At 38.8% G+C, this 20153-nt stretch overlaps 2 protein-coding genes across 8 annotated transcripts in view; both read right to left on the bottom strand.

The window, feature by feature from the left end:
- Nucleotides 1-4564, bottom strand: part of SAMHD1 (SAM and HD domain containing deoxynucleoside triphosphate triphosphohydrolase 1) — a 44413-nt gene extending 39849 nt beyond the window's left edge. Inside the window, exon 1 of one of the 3 annotated variants that reach the window (XM_070744897.1) lies at nucleotides 4087-4564. In XM_070744897.1, coding sequence (XP_070600998.1) covers nucleotides 4087-4297 — 211 coding nt within the window. In that variant the 5' untranslated portion in view covers nucleotides 4298-4564. Of the gene's footprint in view, nucleotides 1-2792; nucleotides 3104-4086 lie in introns of those variants that run through there. The other 2 variants (XM_070744899.1, XM_070744898.1) reach the window with 2 other exon arrangements.
- A 2576-nt stretch (nucleotides 4565-7140) lies between these two features.
- The window catches only part of RBL1 (RB transcriptional corepressor like 1), a 43191-nt gene continuing 30178 nt past the window's right edge, over nucleotides 7141-20153 (bottom strand). For 4 of the 5 annotated variants that reach the window (XM_070744891.1, XM_070744889.1, XM_070744894.1 and 1 more), the window contains exons 17-22: nucleotides 18363-18539; nucleotides 15869-15940; nucleotides 15671-15746; nucleotides 14609-14745; nucleotides 10858-11022; nucleotides 9810-10004 (exon numbers count right to left, since the gene is read on the bottom strand). In XM_070744891.1, coding sequence (XP_070600992.1) covers nucleotides 9837-10004; nucleotides 10858-11022; nucleotides 14609-14745; nucleotides 15671-15746; nucleotides 15869-15940; nucleotides 18363-18539 — 795 coding nt within the window. In that variant the 3' untranslated portion in view covers nucleotides 9810-9836. Of the gene's footprint in view, nucleotides 7204-9809; nucleotides 10005-10857; nucleotides 11023-14608; nucleotides 14746-15670; nucleotides 15747-15868; nucleotides 15941-18362; nucleotides 18540-20153 lie in introns of those variants that run through there. The other variant, XM_070744890.1, reaches the window with a different exon arrangement.

Below are 20153 nucleotides of genomic sequence, written 5' to 3' on the forward strand. Positions count from 1 at the left end.
TTAATGTAATTTTATTGTTTTCCATTTTTATAAGTTACCAGTAGCCACTGCATTTTCTAACCTCGGCTTATACTCGGGTCAATACGTTTTCCCAGTTTTTGTGGCAAAAATTGGTGCCTCGGCTTATACTCGAGTATATACGGTACATATTTTTTGTCCCACCTTTATTTTAAAAGAGGCAAAAATACGTAATATTGATGGATTCGGTCTGGGTCAGTTCACCAGAGGTTTAGCCTTCTGAGATTTTGAATTTGTGCTGGAGCCCATCCTCAGGGAATTTCTCTCTCACCGGAATATATCACACCAGAATATCTCTTGTGAGAGAAAAATTCCTTGTGGGTGGGCTCTAGCATGAGTGCAAAGCTTGGAAGGCTACTCTTCCAGTCCCCAACGACCAACCCAGATTGGATCCTGCAACATTCTCCTGGGACACATACATTTGTCTTTATTTGTGAGAAGTATGTCCTCATCCTATTTTCCATATAACAACTCTGTAAGAGGAGTTGGACTGAGTGAGAGTGACTGGCCCAAAGTCATGGGTAAGGGTGGACTAGTTCCTGGTTCGTAGCCTGCTACCTTAACCACTAAACCAAACCAGGAAAGAACACAGGTAGAAAATATAGGCAGTAGAGCGTATAACAGAACTCCTTTGCATTAACTGCCTAAACTCTGTCCTAATTATTTCAAAAGAATCTGCCCAATTGGCATCTTAATTCCAATAAAAGTCAAGCAACCTTATCCAACAGATGCTGAAAATATTCTACACAGTGGCACTACAAAGGCTCCTTACAGTCATTCCTCCTTACCCAGAGAAAGATCTGTTTAAGAGGCCTGCCCTTTGCCACATAAACTAAAAACAATAACAGCCCATCATCTGGGTCATTTCCTACTGTGATTTAAAGTGCTATCCAAATATCCCTTCGAAAAGGCAGACAGATGGGGAGAAGGCGTGGTCATCCACCAAGGCAACAGGGCATTTTTCTGCTTCTGCAGGAAATTGCCGAACCCCCACTATCTGGGGGAGTGCTGATTCTTTTGAATCAGCCCAGAACCTCGCTGAAGGGGAGGGGAAGAAGGGGATCTGGTCTGGTGCCTGTTTGGGGGTTTTGCACACCCCATAGGTGTTGTCCTAGAGCATCCACTAGCAGTGGAGTGGAAGCAGTCCACTGCCTTTAGCCTTGGGAGGCTGGGGACAGAAAATGGGACTGATTAATTGATGTCATCCCTAATGAAAAGGAAAGTAAATTTTGTGCTGGAGGAAGAGAAACAGAATTATTGACTGTGACCTGCACTTTGGCTGGAGGAGAGATTTTGTTAAAGAACTGTGTTATGATAAAGGAACTTTCTGATTAGTTGGGGTAAGCGGCTAAACTGAAACCAGAACTTTCCAACTTGCAAATTAAGGAGAATAAGGAAGCGATTCTAAAATCCATTTGGATAAAAATTGGATGGTTGGAGGCTTTGAAATTGGATTTAAAAGGGAGGGGGGAAGAACTTTAATTTTAATTGTTAAATGGAATAGTTTTGGTTTAAATGATCTTTAATTGCTGTTTAATAACGAATTGGTGGATCCATCTGTTGGTCAAAGCTTATGAGAACTTTTATTTATTTAGAGAATTTGTCATTTAAGTACTGGCCTTGGGAAAGAGAAACTAACTGGATATTTTGTCTGCAAAGGAGGGCTTGCAAAACTTGTGGGAGCCTGAACTTTGTTTGAAATGTTCTGCAAAATATAACTAGGCTGCTGAGAAGAGCTTGGAACATCTGGAGATAGGAGACCTGAGAAAATGGAAATTCAAGAGATAAGAGAATTGTGTAAACATTTATTTGATGACTTCAAAGAATTGAGAGGAATGATGAATGGATTTTTTCAAACTGCTAAGGAACTTACAATTGAAGCTAATAGAAAATGTGGTAGAATTAAAGGAGACATTTGAAGATGGAAATATTATAATTATGGATTTGCAGATCGAGGAAACAAGTGAACTAAACAATTTGATAAATAAAATTGGAATATTAGAACAGAGGTTTTGAAAGATTCATAAAAATGGAATTAATGCACAATAGATGATTTATGGTGTACTGAAGAAAAAGTATGAAATTGGTTATATTCTTTTCTTTTTTTCTTTTTTAGTATTTTCAGTGTTTGTGATTTGATATAGGGGTATTTTAGATTTAAGTAAAATGTGTAAAGAGAAATAGGAGGCACTGTGGCCTATCAGTTAATTAGAACGTTAGCAATATTATTTGTCAGTATATATTTGAGGGAACATTAATGAAGAGAGGTAATACATAATGATTGTGATTGCTGGACGGCAATATTTTTTTTGCAATACAGTATATATAATTTTTTTTTTTGCAATAATGGACAAAAGATCTATAGAGAAATTAATAATTTTGTATCATTATTTTTTTTTCTGGGTTTTTACAAGAGTTACTAATAAAATACTGCATTTTATTTTACTGGAAATAGAAGATATATGACATTGTACCAAAGCGTATGAAGGAAAAAATAAAAAAAGGCAGACAGCTGTATTTTAATGGAATTTGTTCTTCCATTCTCAATCTCTTTCCTACCCCCACTGTGGGAGTAAGTGGGAGTCAAATCCTAGCAGAGTTTAAATACACTGAGGCTGCCTTTGAACTAACTAACTAACTTACTTATTTATTGGACTTATCTGCCGCCCTTCTGGGAGGACTCACAACATATAAAAATACAAAAACCAATTCAGAAGTCCAATATTTAAAACAATCTAAAACCCCCAAATTTAAAATCATACAGCGCTACTCACTCACACCAGTCATACTAAAGGCCAGGCTAGATGTTAAAGTTCAACGGCCCCAGGCCTGCCCACAAAGGTAAGTTTTCAAAGTCTTCCGGAGAAGGAAGTGGGATAGTGGAGAAAACATCACTTCAACAGCTGTACAACTAAGGATGGTGATTCAAGGTATCTTCAGGGCCAATGAAGCCAACCACAGCAGGAAAAGGATGCAGCCAGTGTGGGTAGGAGGTGGGGGGAGGAACCCTTTGATTCTGAGATTTTTTTTCTTTCTGCACTAGAAAAAAAGCGAGCAGGAGTCGCTTTTTAGAGCAGGCCTCTCCAGCCTTGGCCACTTTAAGCCTGGGGGAATTCAACCCCCAGAATTCCCCATCCAGCAAAGCTTGTTGTGGAATACTGGGAGTTGAAGTCCTCCAGGTTTAAAGTTAGAAACAGAAAACATAGAAGATTAACGGCAGAAAAAGACCTAGTCTGCCCTTATACTACTTCCTGCATTTTATCTTAGGATAGATATATGTTTATCCCAGGCATGTTTAAATTCAGTTACTGTGGATTTACCAACCACCTGTGCTGGAAGTTTGTTCCAGGCGTCTACTACTCTTTCAGTAAAATAATATTTTCTCACCTTGCTTCTGATCTTTCCCCCAAATAACCTCAGATTGTGCCCCCTTGTTTTTGTGTTCACTTTCCTATTAAAAACACTTCCCTCCTGAACCTTATTTAGCCCTTTAACATATTTAAATGTTTCGATCTAGTCCCCCCCTTTCCCTTCTGTCCTCCAGACTATACAGATGGAGTTCATGAAGTCTTTCCTGATAAGTTTTATGCTTAAGACCTTCCACCGTTTTTGAAACCCATCTTTGGACCCCTTCAATTTTATCAATATCTTTTTGTAGGTGAGGTCTCCAGAAGTGAAGGCAGTATAAATTGCCGAGGTTGGAGATCCCTCCTGTTCTAGAGCAATGTTTCCCAACCTTGACAACTTGAAGATATTTGGACTTCAACTCCCAGAATTCTGGGAGATGAAGTCCAGATATCTTCAAGTTGCCAAGGTTGGGAAACACTGCTCTAGAGCATCCAGCGTGAAAATAAACCTGCCCCTTGTTCCCTGGCAATGGCGGGCATCACTTTTGGAGCGCCCTGCCGCAAACGAAAGTCTTCGGGTGAGGGGGGAAAAACCCTTTCCGATTCTAATTCGGTAAATTTCCCGACAACCGCCCACAGCAACACTAGGTGGCGGCTCCTTTAATTAAACCTTTCCCACGCGGCCCGCCCCGCCGTTCCATTTGCCGGCTTTCCCGCGCACCTCGAAAGCGCCGCTGCACCGCTGCTTCCAAGCCCTCAGCCTGGAGGAAGGCGCACAGCTGCTCCGTGTCCCAGGACCGAGGATGGAGGCTAACGGAGCCCGCCGAGTCCGCCGCGGTGGCGCTGCCGCGCTTCGAAGGCGTCTGGAAGCCATCGGGAGAGCCGGTGGGCCAGGCCCGTTTAAGAGTGCCTTCCCGGCTATCGTTCGACATCGCTCCGCTGCAACTGATGAGGCGGGCGAGAAAGCTGCTATCTTTCGCTTGCGCGGGCTCCGGACCCGCCCCGTTGCCACCTCACGTTACCGCGGGCGAGTCGGCTGAGGGAAGGAGCCACGTGACTGGTGCTGGCTTCTCCGGGACGGGAGGGGCAACAGTAAAGGGGCCTCGCGCCTCGGCCTCGCTGGCGACAACTACCTCGTCACCTTAACAAGAGCTGAGAACGCTTGGGAATAAGAGCCGGCCTTGAAACCCCGACCCGGCAATGGACCCTTCCGTTCCCCTTCGATATTGCTGGCTTCCCCCCGCCCCCTTTGGGAGAAATGAGCAGTGGCTCAAGCTGATGGCTAAGGGACATCTCTTATTTATTTTGTTTATTTTGTCCAATACACAATGAGGGTTTTAGTGGGTATACAGTATATCTATATACACATAGTAAAATACATGATGGTTATAGAGGAGATACTCATAGTAAAATATATTTAAGAAATAATACAAAAGAAGATATAGCAATAGAACATATCAATGAAAGAATAGAAGAAGAGATATAGGAATAGAAGAAAGGAATAGGAGATATAGGAGAGCAATAGGACAGGAGACGGAAGGCACTCTACAGGAAATATAAGGGGAAATATAAGTAACGCAAAAGACAGGATGAAAAAAGAGAGATTGGTACTGTAGTTTTAGATCACATGGAATTTGCTGTGTTTTAAAGAGCAAACATTTTGTGGCCAAACTGCTCCACGATCACTTGCTTGAAATACTTGGTTTTTTAATTTCTATATGTGTATGTTTGTTAAAGTGATGGAAAGGATAAAATTTCCCTCCAATAACGTTATATTAGAAAGCTAAAATTTAGAAGCATGTAGGCCTTGATATTTAGGAACCGTCAGATCAAGGATGCTTGACTCATGTGAAACCCCAGACATATCATTGGGCAAAGCAATAGCTTGGGGGGGGGGACATAGGTCATACAGAACAGGAAGAGATTCAGACCACATGGGGCCAAGATAAGCGTTTATTATTATCTCAAGCTTTTTTATTATCTCTGCGGATTGTTCAGACGGAGAAGTTTATAGAACATAGCACTAGAAATTCTGATCTGAACAATTTCTGATACAAAAGCCAGTTATTTTATACTTTTTTTCATAGTTACAAAAGACACATAGAGATAAGGTGTTGGCTTGTGAGCCAGGGAGGACAAGTGGTTAGAATTCAGCACTGCAGGCTACTTCAGCTAACTGCTAAACTGTAGTTCAGCTGTTCAAATCTCACCACCTGCGCAAGATTGACTCATCCTTCCATCCTTCCAAGGTGGGTAAAATGAGGGTCCAGATTGTTGGGGGCAATATGCCGATTCTGCAAACCGCTTAGAGAGGGCTATAAAAGCACTATGAAGCGGTATATAAGTCTAAATGCTATTGCTATTATAGATCAGCCCTTTTAACATATTACGAAGTTAAGATAACATGTGCTTTGACACATATACTGAAATTGTCGTTTTCCCGGACGTAGGTTTATTTTGACATCTCTGACTTTCCTAAATTTCCTGGTAAATCTCAAAGCTTTCTGTGCCTGTTTGTGGTCAGCCAATCTTCTGGATCTTTGTTACTTCCCTTTTTGTAATCTTCCATCACAGAGGCTTTTCTTTTTAATATTAACACATATAGTCCTTGCTTTGTTTTACATTACTGTATACCTCACAGAGACAATTTACTAATTATAGTATAATGTACTAATTTTACTGGAAATTCGGGACAAATGTGTTGATTGCTGGTAGATGGTGCTGATGTTACTAAGCAATATTGGCTGAACTCAGGTAACGTGGACAAAGTGGGATTGATCTCCCTGTCCTTTTTCTGCGCAGAATAAAATATTTTGTAATCTCCACTTCAGAGCTTGTTTTCATTGGCATTGCAAATTGTGCAAACCAGTTTTTTGGGATTACAAAAGCCTCTGTCACCATTGTCATCTATTATTATGTGCGCTGCAATTTAGAATGGGAAATTGAGCAATTTGGAATGGAGAAAAACACTGTCTAATGTAAAACTGATGGAAATGGAAGATACTGCAAAAGAAAATTAAATTCAGAATGTATTAAGAATCCAATAATTCAAGTCTGAAATTTATTTGTTTGTTTGTAAGTTGGTGGAGTAGTGATGCAAATAGATCCAAGTGAATGTAGTTTGGATTCCCAACTGACAATCCAGACTACATTTTGTCCTGTCAGATGAAGCTGTATCATGCACATGGGACAAAAATATGGGCATATGGGTAAATATGATAGAAGACAGAAGCAGATGTTGTTTGTGGTAAGCCCACACTCATGTGTGATAGCCCCCGCGCACGCTCTTTTAGCACCTGAGGGAAAAAAGGTTTGGCATCACTGCTATAGGGGAACACTTTTGGTAACTCTTAAGTTTTTCAAAGGAAAAAAAGGAATTTATTCCTCTTAAAACACAGCTGTCAGATTTTTTGGAAACATTTAAATGGAATAGATTTTAGTGATTCCGTAAATTTTCTGTTTAAATACACAGAATGCTTGACTTTGCCCTCCTCAGTCAGCTTCAGAACTAGATTATAAACTTACCAAATGCATCTATAGTGTGAATAAACTAAAATTTCTGATGGGAAGATCCTGACTTAGGCATGGGTGATTACTAATTTCTATGTAGCTTGGATTTATGATAAAGGAGATCAGTATTATGGTTAGGGACTATCATAAATACTTGCCTTGTGCACTAATTTCCACATTTTTAGTAAATATTTACTGAGGCACCGTAATTCAAATGTATAATTTCCATATGGTTCAAGAGAACAAAACAGTTCCAAACAGGTCAGAATAAAGGGTTTTTTTTAATTAAGAAGTTCTATTTACAAGGATAGTTCCAAAGAGTTGAGTTCTAGAAAATAAAACAAATTTTTAATCTGGAACATCAGTCATATATCATAGTCAACTTGTAATTAATACAAACATTATAACTAGTATAAAACAATATAAATTATTAACGCATCATTAAGCCAAATTTCAGCATTAAACTTTTAATGTCAGACCTGGGAATATCTCTATTGGATAGATAAATAAAGAAAGCAAGGATATAACTAGAGTTCCAAGGGTAGTAAGGCAAATCTTTGGGAGGTTGGGGCCTCCACCCAAACATTAGTCCTCAACATGGCTATATTTGAAGTGGGTACACCTATTCTGATGTCTGGGGTTCTATATCAGTGGTAGACTGGAATACTCCTATTAGGAGTGGAGCTGTACTACTAGGACAGGACTATAAAAATCAGACAGCCACTAAATGGCACTCAAGTTAGGGATTTCTGTTATCTTTGTGCTGCCACTTAGGAGCCTCAAGATTTAGTGGAGGCAGCTATGACTGCTCAGAGACTGCTTCTGTCTGCTGACCTATATCCCTAGCTGCCTTTATTACATGCATCAGTTCTCAGCAGCAATGAAGTTTTTTTTAAAAAAAGGCTGAAGGCCTTTATTTGAAGATTCCAAGGTTCCTTTCCTGCCTTGAATGTATTTAAAGCACTGAGAGCAAAGTAAGACATTTGAAAACACTTTTCTCCCCAAAGGAAAAAGACCTTTTATAAATATATTTAAGTCTACAGTATTGTAAAATATTTTTCAGCATATTATTTGGTTTGTAGTGGTTTATTAAATGATAGCTCTCAATGCACTATAGTATGGAATACTAACTAAATATAAAAATCCTTTTTAGAACCGATTAAACTGTTATAAAAGCAATCTTAACAAAATATAAACCTTTCTATATATGAATTAGAAATATAAAATATTTTACGGTTCTTACTTGTAATAGTTAAAAATATCCTTTATGATGGAACTTCTATCTTTCTATATTATCATAAAATATTTCTAATGAATTTCTCACTTTATAAACAAATTCAGCCTTGTTTTTAAAAAGTAGCCAAATAGAATACTACAGTTAAAACCTTATATTTCATATTGATTTTATTCATACACTTAATTTGATAAGCCTTATATTTTGTGTAGATACTACACAAAGGGAAATAAGCTTTTCAGGTTGAAAAAATTATTTTAAAAGAATGTTACAATTTACAGCTGCTTAGCAGGTGGTTAGAGTTACCAAGTAGTTCATTAAAGAAGGCTGCTGTACTTTATAATATTGAGCCATAATTTTCCTTGACTTGGCAAACGTTTTGATAATGCATAGAAACAGTATTTTCTTAAGAAATCATTTTGCTAGGGTTTGCTAAGTTTTTTGGGGATGAAGGAAGAAAGAAATCTTTAGGTTTATAGGGTTTTTTCCCTACTTCTCAACAAATGCTGGAAAATATTTATTAAATCTAGCCAATAGTAAGATAAACACAGCAAAATGGTACTTTTTAGTCTTTTTTACAGCAGAAATATTTTCCATTTTAAGAGTAGAGGAAGATAACCTGTTTAGACAATGCTTTCCCTTGAAGGAGGAGAGGGATGCCATGAATTTTAGATAACCATTATATAAAATATAATGTATCATGAAGACAGGTTCTCTCTTTGAGAAACCATATTAATTATAAATGCATATTACTCATATCAAGAGGACTACTTCTGCACTATAGATGCCTATGCTATATACAAGGAGTGCATCCATTTATTCAACCGGGGCTCAGTATCACTTTAGGAAACTAATTTTTTTTTTTAAAAAAAACAATATACCTATAATGAAAGTATATTTTCACACATTTGTCCTAGTAACAAAACTAAAATGAATTACCTCAAAACCTATTCCACCTCATCATGAACAAAGATTGCCATTCTATTGGGAGCTAAGAATTCAGTGCTTTACAGTTGTGGTCCCCAACCTTTCTGGCTCTGCAGACCACTGATAGTGGGGGGGAGTGTGTATGTACTACTCCACTTCCACAAATGGCAGGCACGTGCACCTTTAGCTTGCTCAAATGGAGTTGCACTTGCTCACATGCTCCCTCACTGCTTGCAGGGCTCAGTTCCGAACAGGCCATGGCCCAGGGGTGGGGACCCATGCTTTACAGAATAGCTTATTCAAAGCATTTATCCAATCTTTCAAACAGGGGAAATAGCTCCATTCCAAATTACAATGCCTTATCTTACTGTACTGGTATTAATGATTAAGTATTTTATATCAAAATAGTGCATAGATCCTAATATTCTTTTAAACAAAAATACCAAAAATGTTTTTAAGTGAACCATAAACCCAAATTACTATGCCAGTAAATAATAGACATTGTAAATGTTGAGAAAGCCATCTTAAACCAAGATTTTCTCACAAACTCCTACTTTCACATAATTATTCCAATAACCTTAAAATGCATTATTTAATTTGGCTCTGATAGAACCCTTAAAATAACGACAAATTCAGAGTATAAAAATTAAAATTCATAACTGCCATACATTTTGTTTAGATAATGGAACACCTTAAAATTCTAATACATTGATTGATAACCGTCTACCTACAAAACATAAAAACTTTAGGAGAGAATTAAATCATAAAAAAGCTTTGGTGCTCACAGCATCTTTGCTGATTTAATGGTTTGCTCTTTCACTGACAACATCTTGAAGACGTTTAAGTAAAACATCATCATTCTCCTGACAAAGTCTCTTAGCTGGTGATTCTGTGTCACTATCAATTGATATTCCTCTCTTCTTAGGTCTCTGTTCTTGTTTAATCATATTGTTAATTTCCTTCAAACTCTGTCAAATTGAAAACATCATAATCAAAAACAATACTAAATTTCAGTTCAAAAAGCTTAATATGTTTTATTAGGTTTGGAATTTTCAAACTACATTTGTATATTTTAATTAATATTTTCATATACTGTAATAGCCTAATTTTTATCACTGTCAGACTTGCTGCAACTGAAATATCTAAATAGAAACAATCCTTGGTTTGTTGAGAAAGGTATTGTTTTACTTAAAAAGCCAGTGCATTACAATTGCATGCCAAAATTCTTAGGCTCAACTTTCCCCTCTCTTAGCTGCCTCCCCCACATCAACCATCCCGATAGTGCAAGTAATGTTTTGAGAATGATCACTTCAAACATAGGTTGGTATGCAGCTGCTTTCTTCTCCCGGCTGAGTGACCTTGAAACAGCCTTCTACTTTCACTCCCCCCCAAAGCTAGGTTCCCCTCCCATCCACCTTCCCCATTGTTCTTAGTAGACTGTCACCTCATGGTATCAAAGTACGAACTGAGAGTGAGGTGGCAGTTGAGTCACTTTCAAATTTTCAGTCTAATATTTAATTATATTGCTATCTGGATCCTCTAAAAGGATAGTAGTAGTAGAGTAGTAGATCCTTGGAACAAACTTCCAGCAGACGTGGTTGGTAAATCCACAGTAACCGAATTTAAACATGCCTGGGATAAACATATATCCATTGTAAGATAAAATACAGGAAATAGTAAAAGGGCAGACTAGATGGACCATGGGGTCTTTTTCTGCCGTCAGTCTTCTATGTTTCTATGTTTCTATAGAAAATACTATACTGAGGTCAACATTTAAGGATGATGTTTTTGAGTCCTAATTGTTAGAAAAATATATCTTACCTTAGAGGGGCTCCCATTAAATTTATATAATAGTGCACTCTTAGGTGTTAGGCAAGAACCATTTTTGTGCGGTGAAACATAAAGAGAATGTTGCTGAGAAATTCGCCGAGGAGATACTGGTAGCTGTTTAATGCTGGGGAAGGGGGAAAGCGGAGGGGCTTCCACCTGGGGAGAAAAAAAGATTACACCTAATTACTTGTGTATTATAACTTGAATTAATGTGTGCTAACTCATTGTATCTCTTTTAAAATCATTGTTTTTATTCCTTTTGGCATCCAGGGAAGACACTGATATTTCATGATTTCTTTTCCCATAGTACTAGTTGTGTATAATAAAGTTGTCTTTAACAAACTGGTTTAGATATGTAGATGGATATATGAAGGCTTATACAATGATGTTTTTTGTTGGTTTCTTTTTTTTAATTTTTTCACAAACTTTGCATTCATACGTATACCACATCAAAACATTACATATTTATACATTTATTCAAAATGCCATATACAAGTCCCTTAAATGTGCACCTTTTATACTTTTATCTTCCGTCGGTTTTGCTTCTATATTTCATATTACAGTGTTCCCTTGACTTTCGCGGGTCCGACATTCGCGAAAAGTCTATACCAGTTTTTCAAAAAAAATAAAAAATACTTCACAGGGTTTTTTTGTACACCACGGTTTTTCTCACTCATGACATCATACATCATCACCTAATTATGTTAATAAATATCAGGATCATTAAGCATCTTCTTCAAAGGTGAGTACCAGTAATAATGGTGAGTAATAATCTAAAGTCCAAATACTCGTTAAATACGTAAAAATATATCTTTCCTCTACTTCGCAGAAATTCGTTTTTTGCAGGTGGTCTTGGAGCGCATCCTCTGCGAAAAACGAGGGATCACTGTAATCTTGTATAGCTTTAAAGATAATAATTACCGTATTTTTCGGTGTATAAGACGCAAATAGATTTTAGAGGAGGAAAACAAGGAAAAAAGTATTCTGAACCAAATGGTGTAGTATTATATTGTTTAATAAAATACCAGTGTAGCAGAATACTTTTTACAACCATGTATACTTTTTACAAACTTCAAACTTAACAGCTTCAAGACTTGTGAACTTCAACTTCTCAGAATTCCTCTACCAGTCATGCTAGCTCAAAAATGGAAGTTGAAGTCCACAAGCCTTAAACTTGCCAGGTTTGAAGACCCTTACACCCCTAAACCCTAACCCAGGAGTCTTCAAACTTGACATCTTCAAGACTTGTGAACTCCAACTCCCAGAATTCCTCCACCAGTCATGCTAGCTTAGAAATGGGAGCTGAAGTCCACAAGCCTTAAACTTGCCAGATTTGAAGACCCTTACACCCCTAACCCCTAGTCTTCAAACTTGACAGCTTTAAGATTTCAACTCCCAGAGTTCCTACGCTGCCGGGATCCACCTCCAAGAGTGACTAGCTGCATTGCCAGCTCATAAAGGTCTGGCTCCGTGTCTCCAAAGGGCCAAGGCTGCTCCTCCTCATCCCCTTCTCCCAGCTCCAGCTGAAAACCTGACTGGGGTACTTCTTTGTCGCCCGCCACTCCGCGCAACTTTCACCCAAATGACCCTCAATTCTCCCCCCATCCACTACCTGTTGCCTTTTCTTCTTCCGAAGAGAGCAGCGTGGCGCTTGCAACTCTTTTCCCCGGCCTTGAAGCAACAGTGGCTGTAGCTGCTGCTGCCACTTCCTCTTCGGCCTTGACAGTGTTTCCTTCCAACATAGTGAGGACGGGAGGCTGCTGCTTTCGCCGCTGCTTCTACTGGAGACTGAGGCAAACGGGCAGCGCTACGTTCTCATGTGGATCTGCTTTGTCCTTCCTCCACAGCGATGAGCAGGGGCTGCCATAAGCCGCCCGGGTTTCGGTTCAGGGTGGGGATGGCAGCGAAGTGTGTGTGCAGCGGCTTATGGCAGCCTCTGGTCGTCAATCTGCAACCCTTCGTTCCCCCCCCCCTTTCTTGCCCCTCGGAGCTTCGTACCGCATAGCAGTAGTTTCGGAGAAGCGGGTGGCTGTCCCCAAGGCTGTCCAGCAGTCCTGTGGCTGGAGCGGGCAGCTTGGCCCCAAGGACAAGTGGGGCGCATGGCAGCTTCAGAGAAGCGTGCGTGCGTCCCCTCAACACATCCAGTTGGTGGAGGAGCCCGCAGGGTGGCTTTGATCATCCGGCGGGACGGGGCTCGGCTCTATCAGCCCCCACCCCAATCTCCCGCCTTTGGAGGTGCCTTTGGGAGGGCACAGCAGTCAGCGAAACCGCTCCAAGCAGAGGACGCCAACTGCGGAATTCCCTAGCTGAGGCAACTTTGCGGGAGATTGGGGTGGGGGCTGATAGAGCCGAGCCCCATCCCGCTGGCTGATCAAAGCCGTCCCGTGGGCTCCTCCGCCGGCTGGGTGTGTTGAGGGGACGCCTGCCCGCTTCTCCAAAGCTACTGCCACGTGCTTCAAAGCTGCTGCCATGCACCCCATTAGTCCCTGGAGCCAAGCCGCCGGCCTCCAACTGCTAGGCAGCTCGGGGACAGCCGCTGCTGCCCCAAAGCTGCTGCCATGTGCCCCACTCATCCTCGGGGTCAAGCCGCCAGCCGCCAGGCAACTCGGGAACAGCCGCCACCGCTGCTCCAAAGCTGCTGCCATGCGCCCCACTCATCCCTGGGCCCGAGCCTCCTGCTCCAGCCACCGGACTGCCAGGCGGCCTCGGGGACAGCCGCCCACGCTTCTGACCCCACCCAACATTTGATGTATAAGACGCAGCTTTCTGAGGTAAGGGTCTTCAGAGAGGGGCGGCATACAAATCTAAATAATAATAATAATAATAATAATAATAATAATAATAAATAAAAAGGTGTGTCTTATACACTGAAAAATGCGGTATATAAATCTGGTAACGTTCCAACAATATCAATAATTATCTGAATCCTTTTCAACATTAAATCAAATTATTTTCGATTCTCTTTTCATTTTTCACATCTAATTTCTTTTCTAAATATATACAAACTACGGGATAAAAAGTTTAAATAGGTCAATTAATGCAGTTAATGAATCCCAGAAAATTGTCATATTATTCAAATTCACAAGTGATATTTCTATGGAAAATAAGGATAATTGGTTCCAGCTTAATGGAAATAGGAAATTAGCATTTTAAAATATAAATGTAATATGTTTATCAATGATTACTGTACACCATTAAAAGATAAATCCACATCAACAGCCTATCTATCTCTTGTATCCTGGTGTAGTATGTTCAAAATGAACTTCTTTTTTAAGTTTCTCTTGAACAGAACTTTTCTTCTAGATATTAGTGTCTAAAACCTCAACAGTAACCATGCAGGAACTAGCTTTAACTTCACATGTACTAGCCTCAACTGTGCACTAGCCTGGCACTAACTGATTTCTGGCTCACATCACATGCAACCTGGTATTAATTTATAATTTCTATTAAATAAATTTTTCACAGGATTCAAACATGCAAAAATGAAAAGGATGGGGAGAATAATGTAAAGGTAAAAATTAACCTCTGTAGGAGAATACTCTCTAGCTGAAGATTACTATTGAGATGGCCAGCTTTTCTTAATCATATAAACTGGGAATCTGGTTTTCAGTTGTAACCTGAATGGGTGTATATTGTTAGAGTGGTAAGAGTGGTAATCCACCTTTCTTAGTTTCTAAGATAATTGTTAAAAAACCTGTAATCAAACTGTATGAACCCATCTGGAAATTTGAGATTCACATACCACATAATCATGGTTGGAAACATATTTCGATACAAAGTTTATCACTTTTTTTACATAAATAGTATTGTAAAATATAATAAGATCGCCCCTCTCTTCTTTTTCCAAATCACTATAATTGTTCATTTTCCCGCAGACACCTTTGAAAGGAAGACAGAAGAAAAGAGAAATACAATAAGCTTCTAAATTTAAAAAAGAGAAGTAGAAAATACATTGTCTTTACCACAAAGGCTATTTTTTCCTCTTTCCTCTTTCCAACACTTTCCCAATCAGCAGAATTAATAAAAGCAAACACTGGTAGATGCTTTATTTGGAAGCAAGTCACAAGGGGAATATAAATTAGTCCTATATACATATACATAGGATTGCAGTCTAAATTATTGCAATAAATATGGGTTGACCTAGTGTACATACATGATTGTCATGTGTTGAATGCTTTTGTTAGCAACAATACCAGCACAAAATATTTCTGTATATATGCCATATGAAAAAAAAAAGCTAGCAATAAACCCTGGCTAAATAACATATCAGGAATTAATTTCTACTGAGAGTAAACACTACTGAACATGGACATCCTTCTGGGTAAGTACTCTTATGTTGGGAAAAATATTGAAGAAATAGTAACATACTTTGAAACCACGTTTCTTAAAATACATTTAATTCTATTTCGGAGACTGTTTTCTATAAAATCCAAGTTGCTGCGTATATCATGAAATAAAATGCTTTACTTGATCAGAAAATGGAGGTCACAGTGCAAATGTTAAGCCCACATGTTAAATTTTCAACTACATCTTTTATTTGTATTGTAACATGGAATTCATCTGGTTGTTCCTATTCTCTCTTTTATGTAACAGACAGCCTTTAAAATATGTTAGAATGTTTTAATTTATGATTATATGGAAATAATTTAAATAAAACAGTATTTTCAAACATATACATACTTAAAAAGAATAAAATGGTTTCCATCTAATTTTGAATAATCAGGCAATATATTCTAAATGTTACATATTCAAGAGAATCCTATTGTCAAGTATACATTTTAGCTTAAAATAGTATAATTACTACCTTCATTTGACATGCTTTCATGTTTTACATCTATTTCATCAACTTTTACTTTTTTCAGTAAGACACTTCTATATACCTAGAGAACCAAAGACAAGATTTTATCATTTGAGGAAGCATGATTTGAACTATTCTTAAAACTGCAGATAGTATTTAGATAATAAAAGCAAAATATTTATAAATGTGCTGAAATATACTTACATAGCTGTTAGCTTGTGGCTGATTTCTGTAACTTTTCATTATGTCCTGCCAAGTTCTTTCTTCTTTAGACACCTGACCAAGAAGCAGTTGTAACTGATTAAAAAGAAAAGGCTCCTATACATAAACTGAAAATAGCTTTCTACAACATTTTTAAAGAAGAATCTTTGGATATGACCACAACTAGAAAATACCCATTCTCTATTATTTCTGAATCTTGTTAAAAATTTTGATCTCAAATATCAGATTCACACATCTTGAAGTATTTAAACTAATTCTATGTTTTGTTTGCTTAGCAATTGCTAGCCTAGTTTCTCACAAATTAGAGAAAATGCTTTTTCTTCCCATAATCTACTACCTGATTTTCATATTCATTTTTCACCAATCACATAATTTGGAATTTAAAAAGCTCAAATGAGATGGATATTATGGATTGCTTCAATCAATCACAAATACTTCAGATATGAACTGAAATGAGATTGATATAACAGCTGTATAACCAAAATCTGATCCCCCTGCTTTGGTCGCGTTGATGGATGATCTCTGGCAGGCCGGGCACAGAGGCTTGTCCTCTGTCCTGGTGCTTCTTGACCTCTCAGCGGCTTTCGATACCATCGACCATGGTATCCTTCTGCGCCGGCTGGAGGGGTTGGGAGTGGGAGGCACTGTTTTGCAGTGGTTCTCCTCCTACCTCTCCGGTCGGTCGCAGTCGGTGTTAGTGGGGGGTCAGAGGTCGACCTCTAGGTCTCTCCCTTGTGGGGTGCCTCAGGGGTCGGTCCTCTTCCCCCTACTATTTAATATCTACATGAAATCACTGGGTGAGATCATCCAAGGGCATGGGTTGAGGTATCATCAATATGCCGATGATAGCCAGTTATACATCTCCACCCCATGTCCAGTCAACGAAGCAGTGGAAAACCCACAGCCACTCCGTCTTGTCTGGGTTGAGTTTGAGTCTGTTGACACCCATCCAGGCCCCAACAGCCCCCAGGCACGGGCACATCACTTCCACTGTGGGTCTTGCTGTGGGTCTTGCCTCCCAAGGACATTTCCATCTGTCTGTCCATTACCCTGGGGGGAGAATCATTGACCCCCTCAGAGAGGGTTCGCAACTTGGGCGTCCTCCTTGATCCACAGCTCACATTAGAGAAACATCTTTCAGCTGTGGCGAGGGGGGCGTTCGCCCAGGTTCGCCTGGTGCACCAGTTGCGACCCTATTTGGACCGGGAGTCACTGCTCACAGTCACTCATGCCCTCATCACCTCGAGGCTCGACTACTGTAATGCTCTCTACATGGGGCTACCTTTGAAAAGTGTTCGGAAACTTCAGATCGTGCAGAATGTAGCTGCGAGAGCAATCATGGGCTTCCCTAAATATGCCCATGTCACACCAACACTCCGCAGTCTGCATTGGTTGCCGATCAGTTTCCGGTCACAATTCAAAGTGTTGGTTATGACCTATAAAGCCCTTCATGGCACCGGACCAGATTATCTCAGGGACCGCCTTCTGCTACACGAATCCCAGCGACCAGTTAGGTCCCACAGAGTGGGTCTTCTCCGGGTCCCGTCAATTAAACAATGCCGCTTGGCGGGACCCAGGGGGAGAGCCTTCTCTGTGGCAGCCCCGGCCCTCTGGAACCAACTCCCCCCAGAGATTAGAATTGCCCCCACCCTCCTTGCCTTTCGTAAGCTACTTAAAACCCACCTCTGCCGTCAGGCATGGGGGAACTGAGATACTCTTTCCCCCTAGGCCTTTACAATTTTATGCATGGTATGTGTGAATGTATGTTTGGTTTTTACTTTAATGGGTTTTTAATTGTTTTTACTATTGGATTATTGTGTATACTGTTCTATTATTGTTGTTAGCCATCCCGAGTCTCGGGAGAGGGGCGGCATACAAATCCAATAAATCAAATCAATCAAGCTACTAGTGGCAGTAGTAGCAATTTTATTTAACATGTACTTGTAGATAAAAGTATGTTCTGGAAAGGGACTAATTATGTATAAAATGCAATAGCATCTAATCAAACCTCTCCATAATGATGCTATGCAGTACTTCAGGAAAAAAAAAAGAAAAATATTTCAGAGCTTGTAAGAACCCACATATAACTCTAAAGCAGCGTCTTCTTTAGGGATCACACAACTACACACTGCAGTTGCTACATTATCTTCAGAAAATATATTATTGCTTTAAAGAGTTGTACACAGGAGCTACGTGGTCCTACTTTGAAGTACCTTTTCCAATTTATTTTCGAAGTATAACTCTCTTTTTTGCATGTGACCCATCTGTGCTGTTTTAATGAAAAATAGCCTATTACCTATTGCAGCTGTATCCTGCTTAGCTGGCTAAAGGAAAACATTTATTTAGAGTACCTGGAAACAAAGAACCTAGAATATAAAAAACATTTTAAGAATTTTTCCTTGCAATTCATTAAAATAAGGTATTACAAAGTTCATTCCAGAATATTAAAAAAATTATATTTTGAGGGATCGCTTACCTTTGCCATGATATAAATGCTACAGAGAAGAAGCTGATCCAAGTGTCTATCTTTCATTAGATCTGTACAGTGGACCAAAGTGAATTCAAAACAAGTCCATATCTTCCCTCGTAAATCATTAGAAACATCCAGTTTTGAGCATAAATCACGTAATCGAACACTTGCCAAATTGTATACCTAAGAGGAAAGGCCACACTAAGTTTTTGTTTGTTTGTTTTCAGGAATTTGAATCACTTCTGGAAAATGGGTAGTGGTATAATGATTGTAATTTACAATTTTTGCAAATTTATGGTTACAATGGTGAAAATTATTTTCAGGAATGCTTTGAATAATGACAGGATCCCAAGACTCTTTAAATGGGATTTTATATATACATAATAGTTGCTTGACATTGTTCAAATTGATAGCATAGAACAGGACTGTCAAACTTGTGGCTGGATGTGTCATGTGCAGCCATGTCCATCCCCAGTTTAGCGAAGGGGGGAAAAGTCAGGATACATCACTTGACGGTGAGATTTTGACACCTCTGATATATTTATTTTTTCTAGAAAAAATAAAATACTGAAACAAAACTAAAACAAAAAAATCATAAGGAAGAATTTTCAACAGCTCATTGCCCCCCTTCTTTAGCCACTGTCCCTAGCCACTAATCACTATGCAGATTTCTTGAAATGTTGGCCAGATACACGCAAATGGCTGGTTAACTATGTATAACATGGCAAAATATCTGGACAAGTGCCTCCTTTGCCCATGTCTTTATTTGAATAAATAAGATAAAGGCATGTTTTGCTATACAAGCCACACAAATTTGGAAATAGTAAATATTTTTAAATCTTGAAATCTAAAACTCAGGAGCCTTTAAATAGGAATTGTTGTCGAGCTTTTAGAAACTTTATATAAATAGCAACTATCTGATTACTCCTAAAGATACCAGAGAAATATGGCATGACTACTAGGTCTTATCATTACCAAATGATGTCAATTTTCATCAATTTTTTTTCATATTTCTTACCAATTAAGCCAAATCAGGTATTAGCCAAGCAGATCGCTGTGCATTCAGGTGTTTGCTTCTTGTTTCCTTACCATTTTCATTTTTTTCTACTCTTTGAGGATGCAAGCCTATATTTTTTCCCTCCTATTTTTCCAAGGTCATTTTAATAGTTTTCTTGCTTTTATTTGTTAATCATGTCATCATCAGTGATATTAAATATCACTGAACGTGATGTTAAATGAGAACAATCATGAGAAAGACTTGCCTCCAGAAGTTATGAGTATTCCAATACTGGAGATTTTTTAAGATTGGACAATCATTTATCTAAAATGGTATAGGGTTTTGCTTAAGAACTTTGAATTAGATCACTTCCAATGTCCCTTCCAACTCTGTTATTTTGTTATATGTTTCCTGACTTTCAATTTGTTTGTAGATGAAGGCCCATGATTATTGTTTTAAATAAGTCTCAAATAGTTTGAAGTTTCCTATTCTAAAGTTCAATGGACCTACTATGTTTCACTTCCTCAGCAATGTTCTGTTATGCATATGTTATATCTGAACACACTGTAGTCAATGTAATCTATTTCAGATCAAGTGATGAGTGCTACTTAGAATTAATCCTAAATTGATTCCACAAGCAACTCTATTAGAGCAGTTTTTAAAGAGTTTTTAGAAAATTAACTTCTTTATTATTTATATGAAAACTATATGAAAATTTTGGAATTATCTTGGATTCCAGTAGAATATTTCTCTTATTCAAATTTCAGCATCAGTTTGAAAATTTTAACCAGGGAAAGAAT

Source organism: Erythrolamprus reginae, chromosome 3 (genome assembly GCF_031021105.1).
Source record: "Erythrolamprus reginae isolate rEryReg1 chromosome 3, rEryReg1.hap1, whole genome shotgun sequence".
NCBI lineage: Eukaryota > Metazoa > Chordata > Lepidosauria > Squamata > Dipsadidae > Erythrolamprus > Erythrolamprus reginae.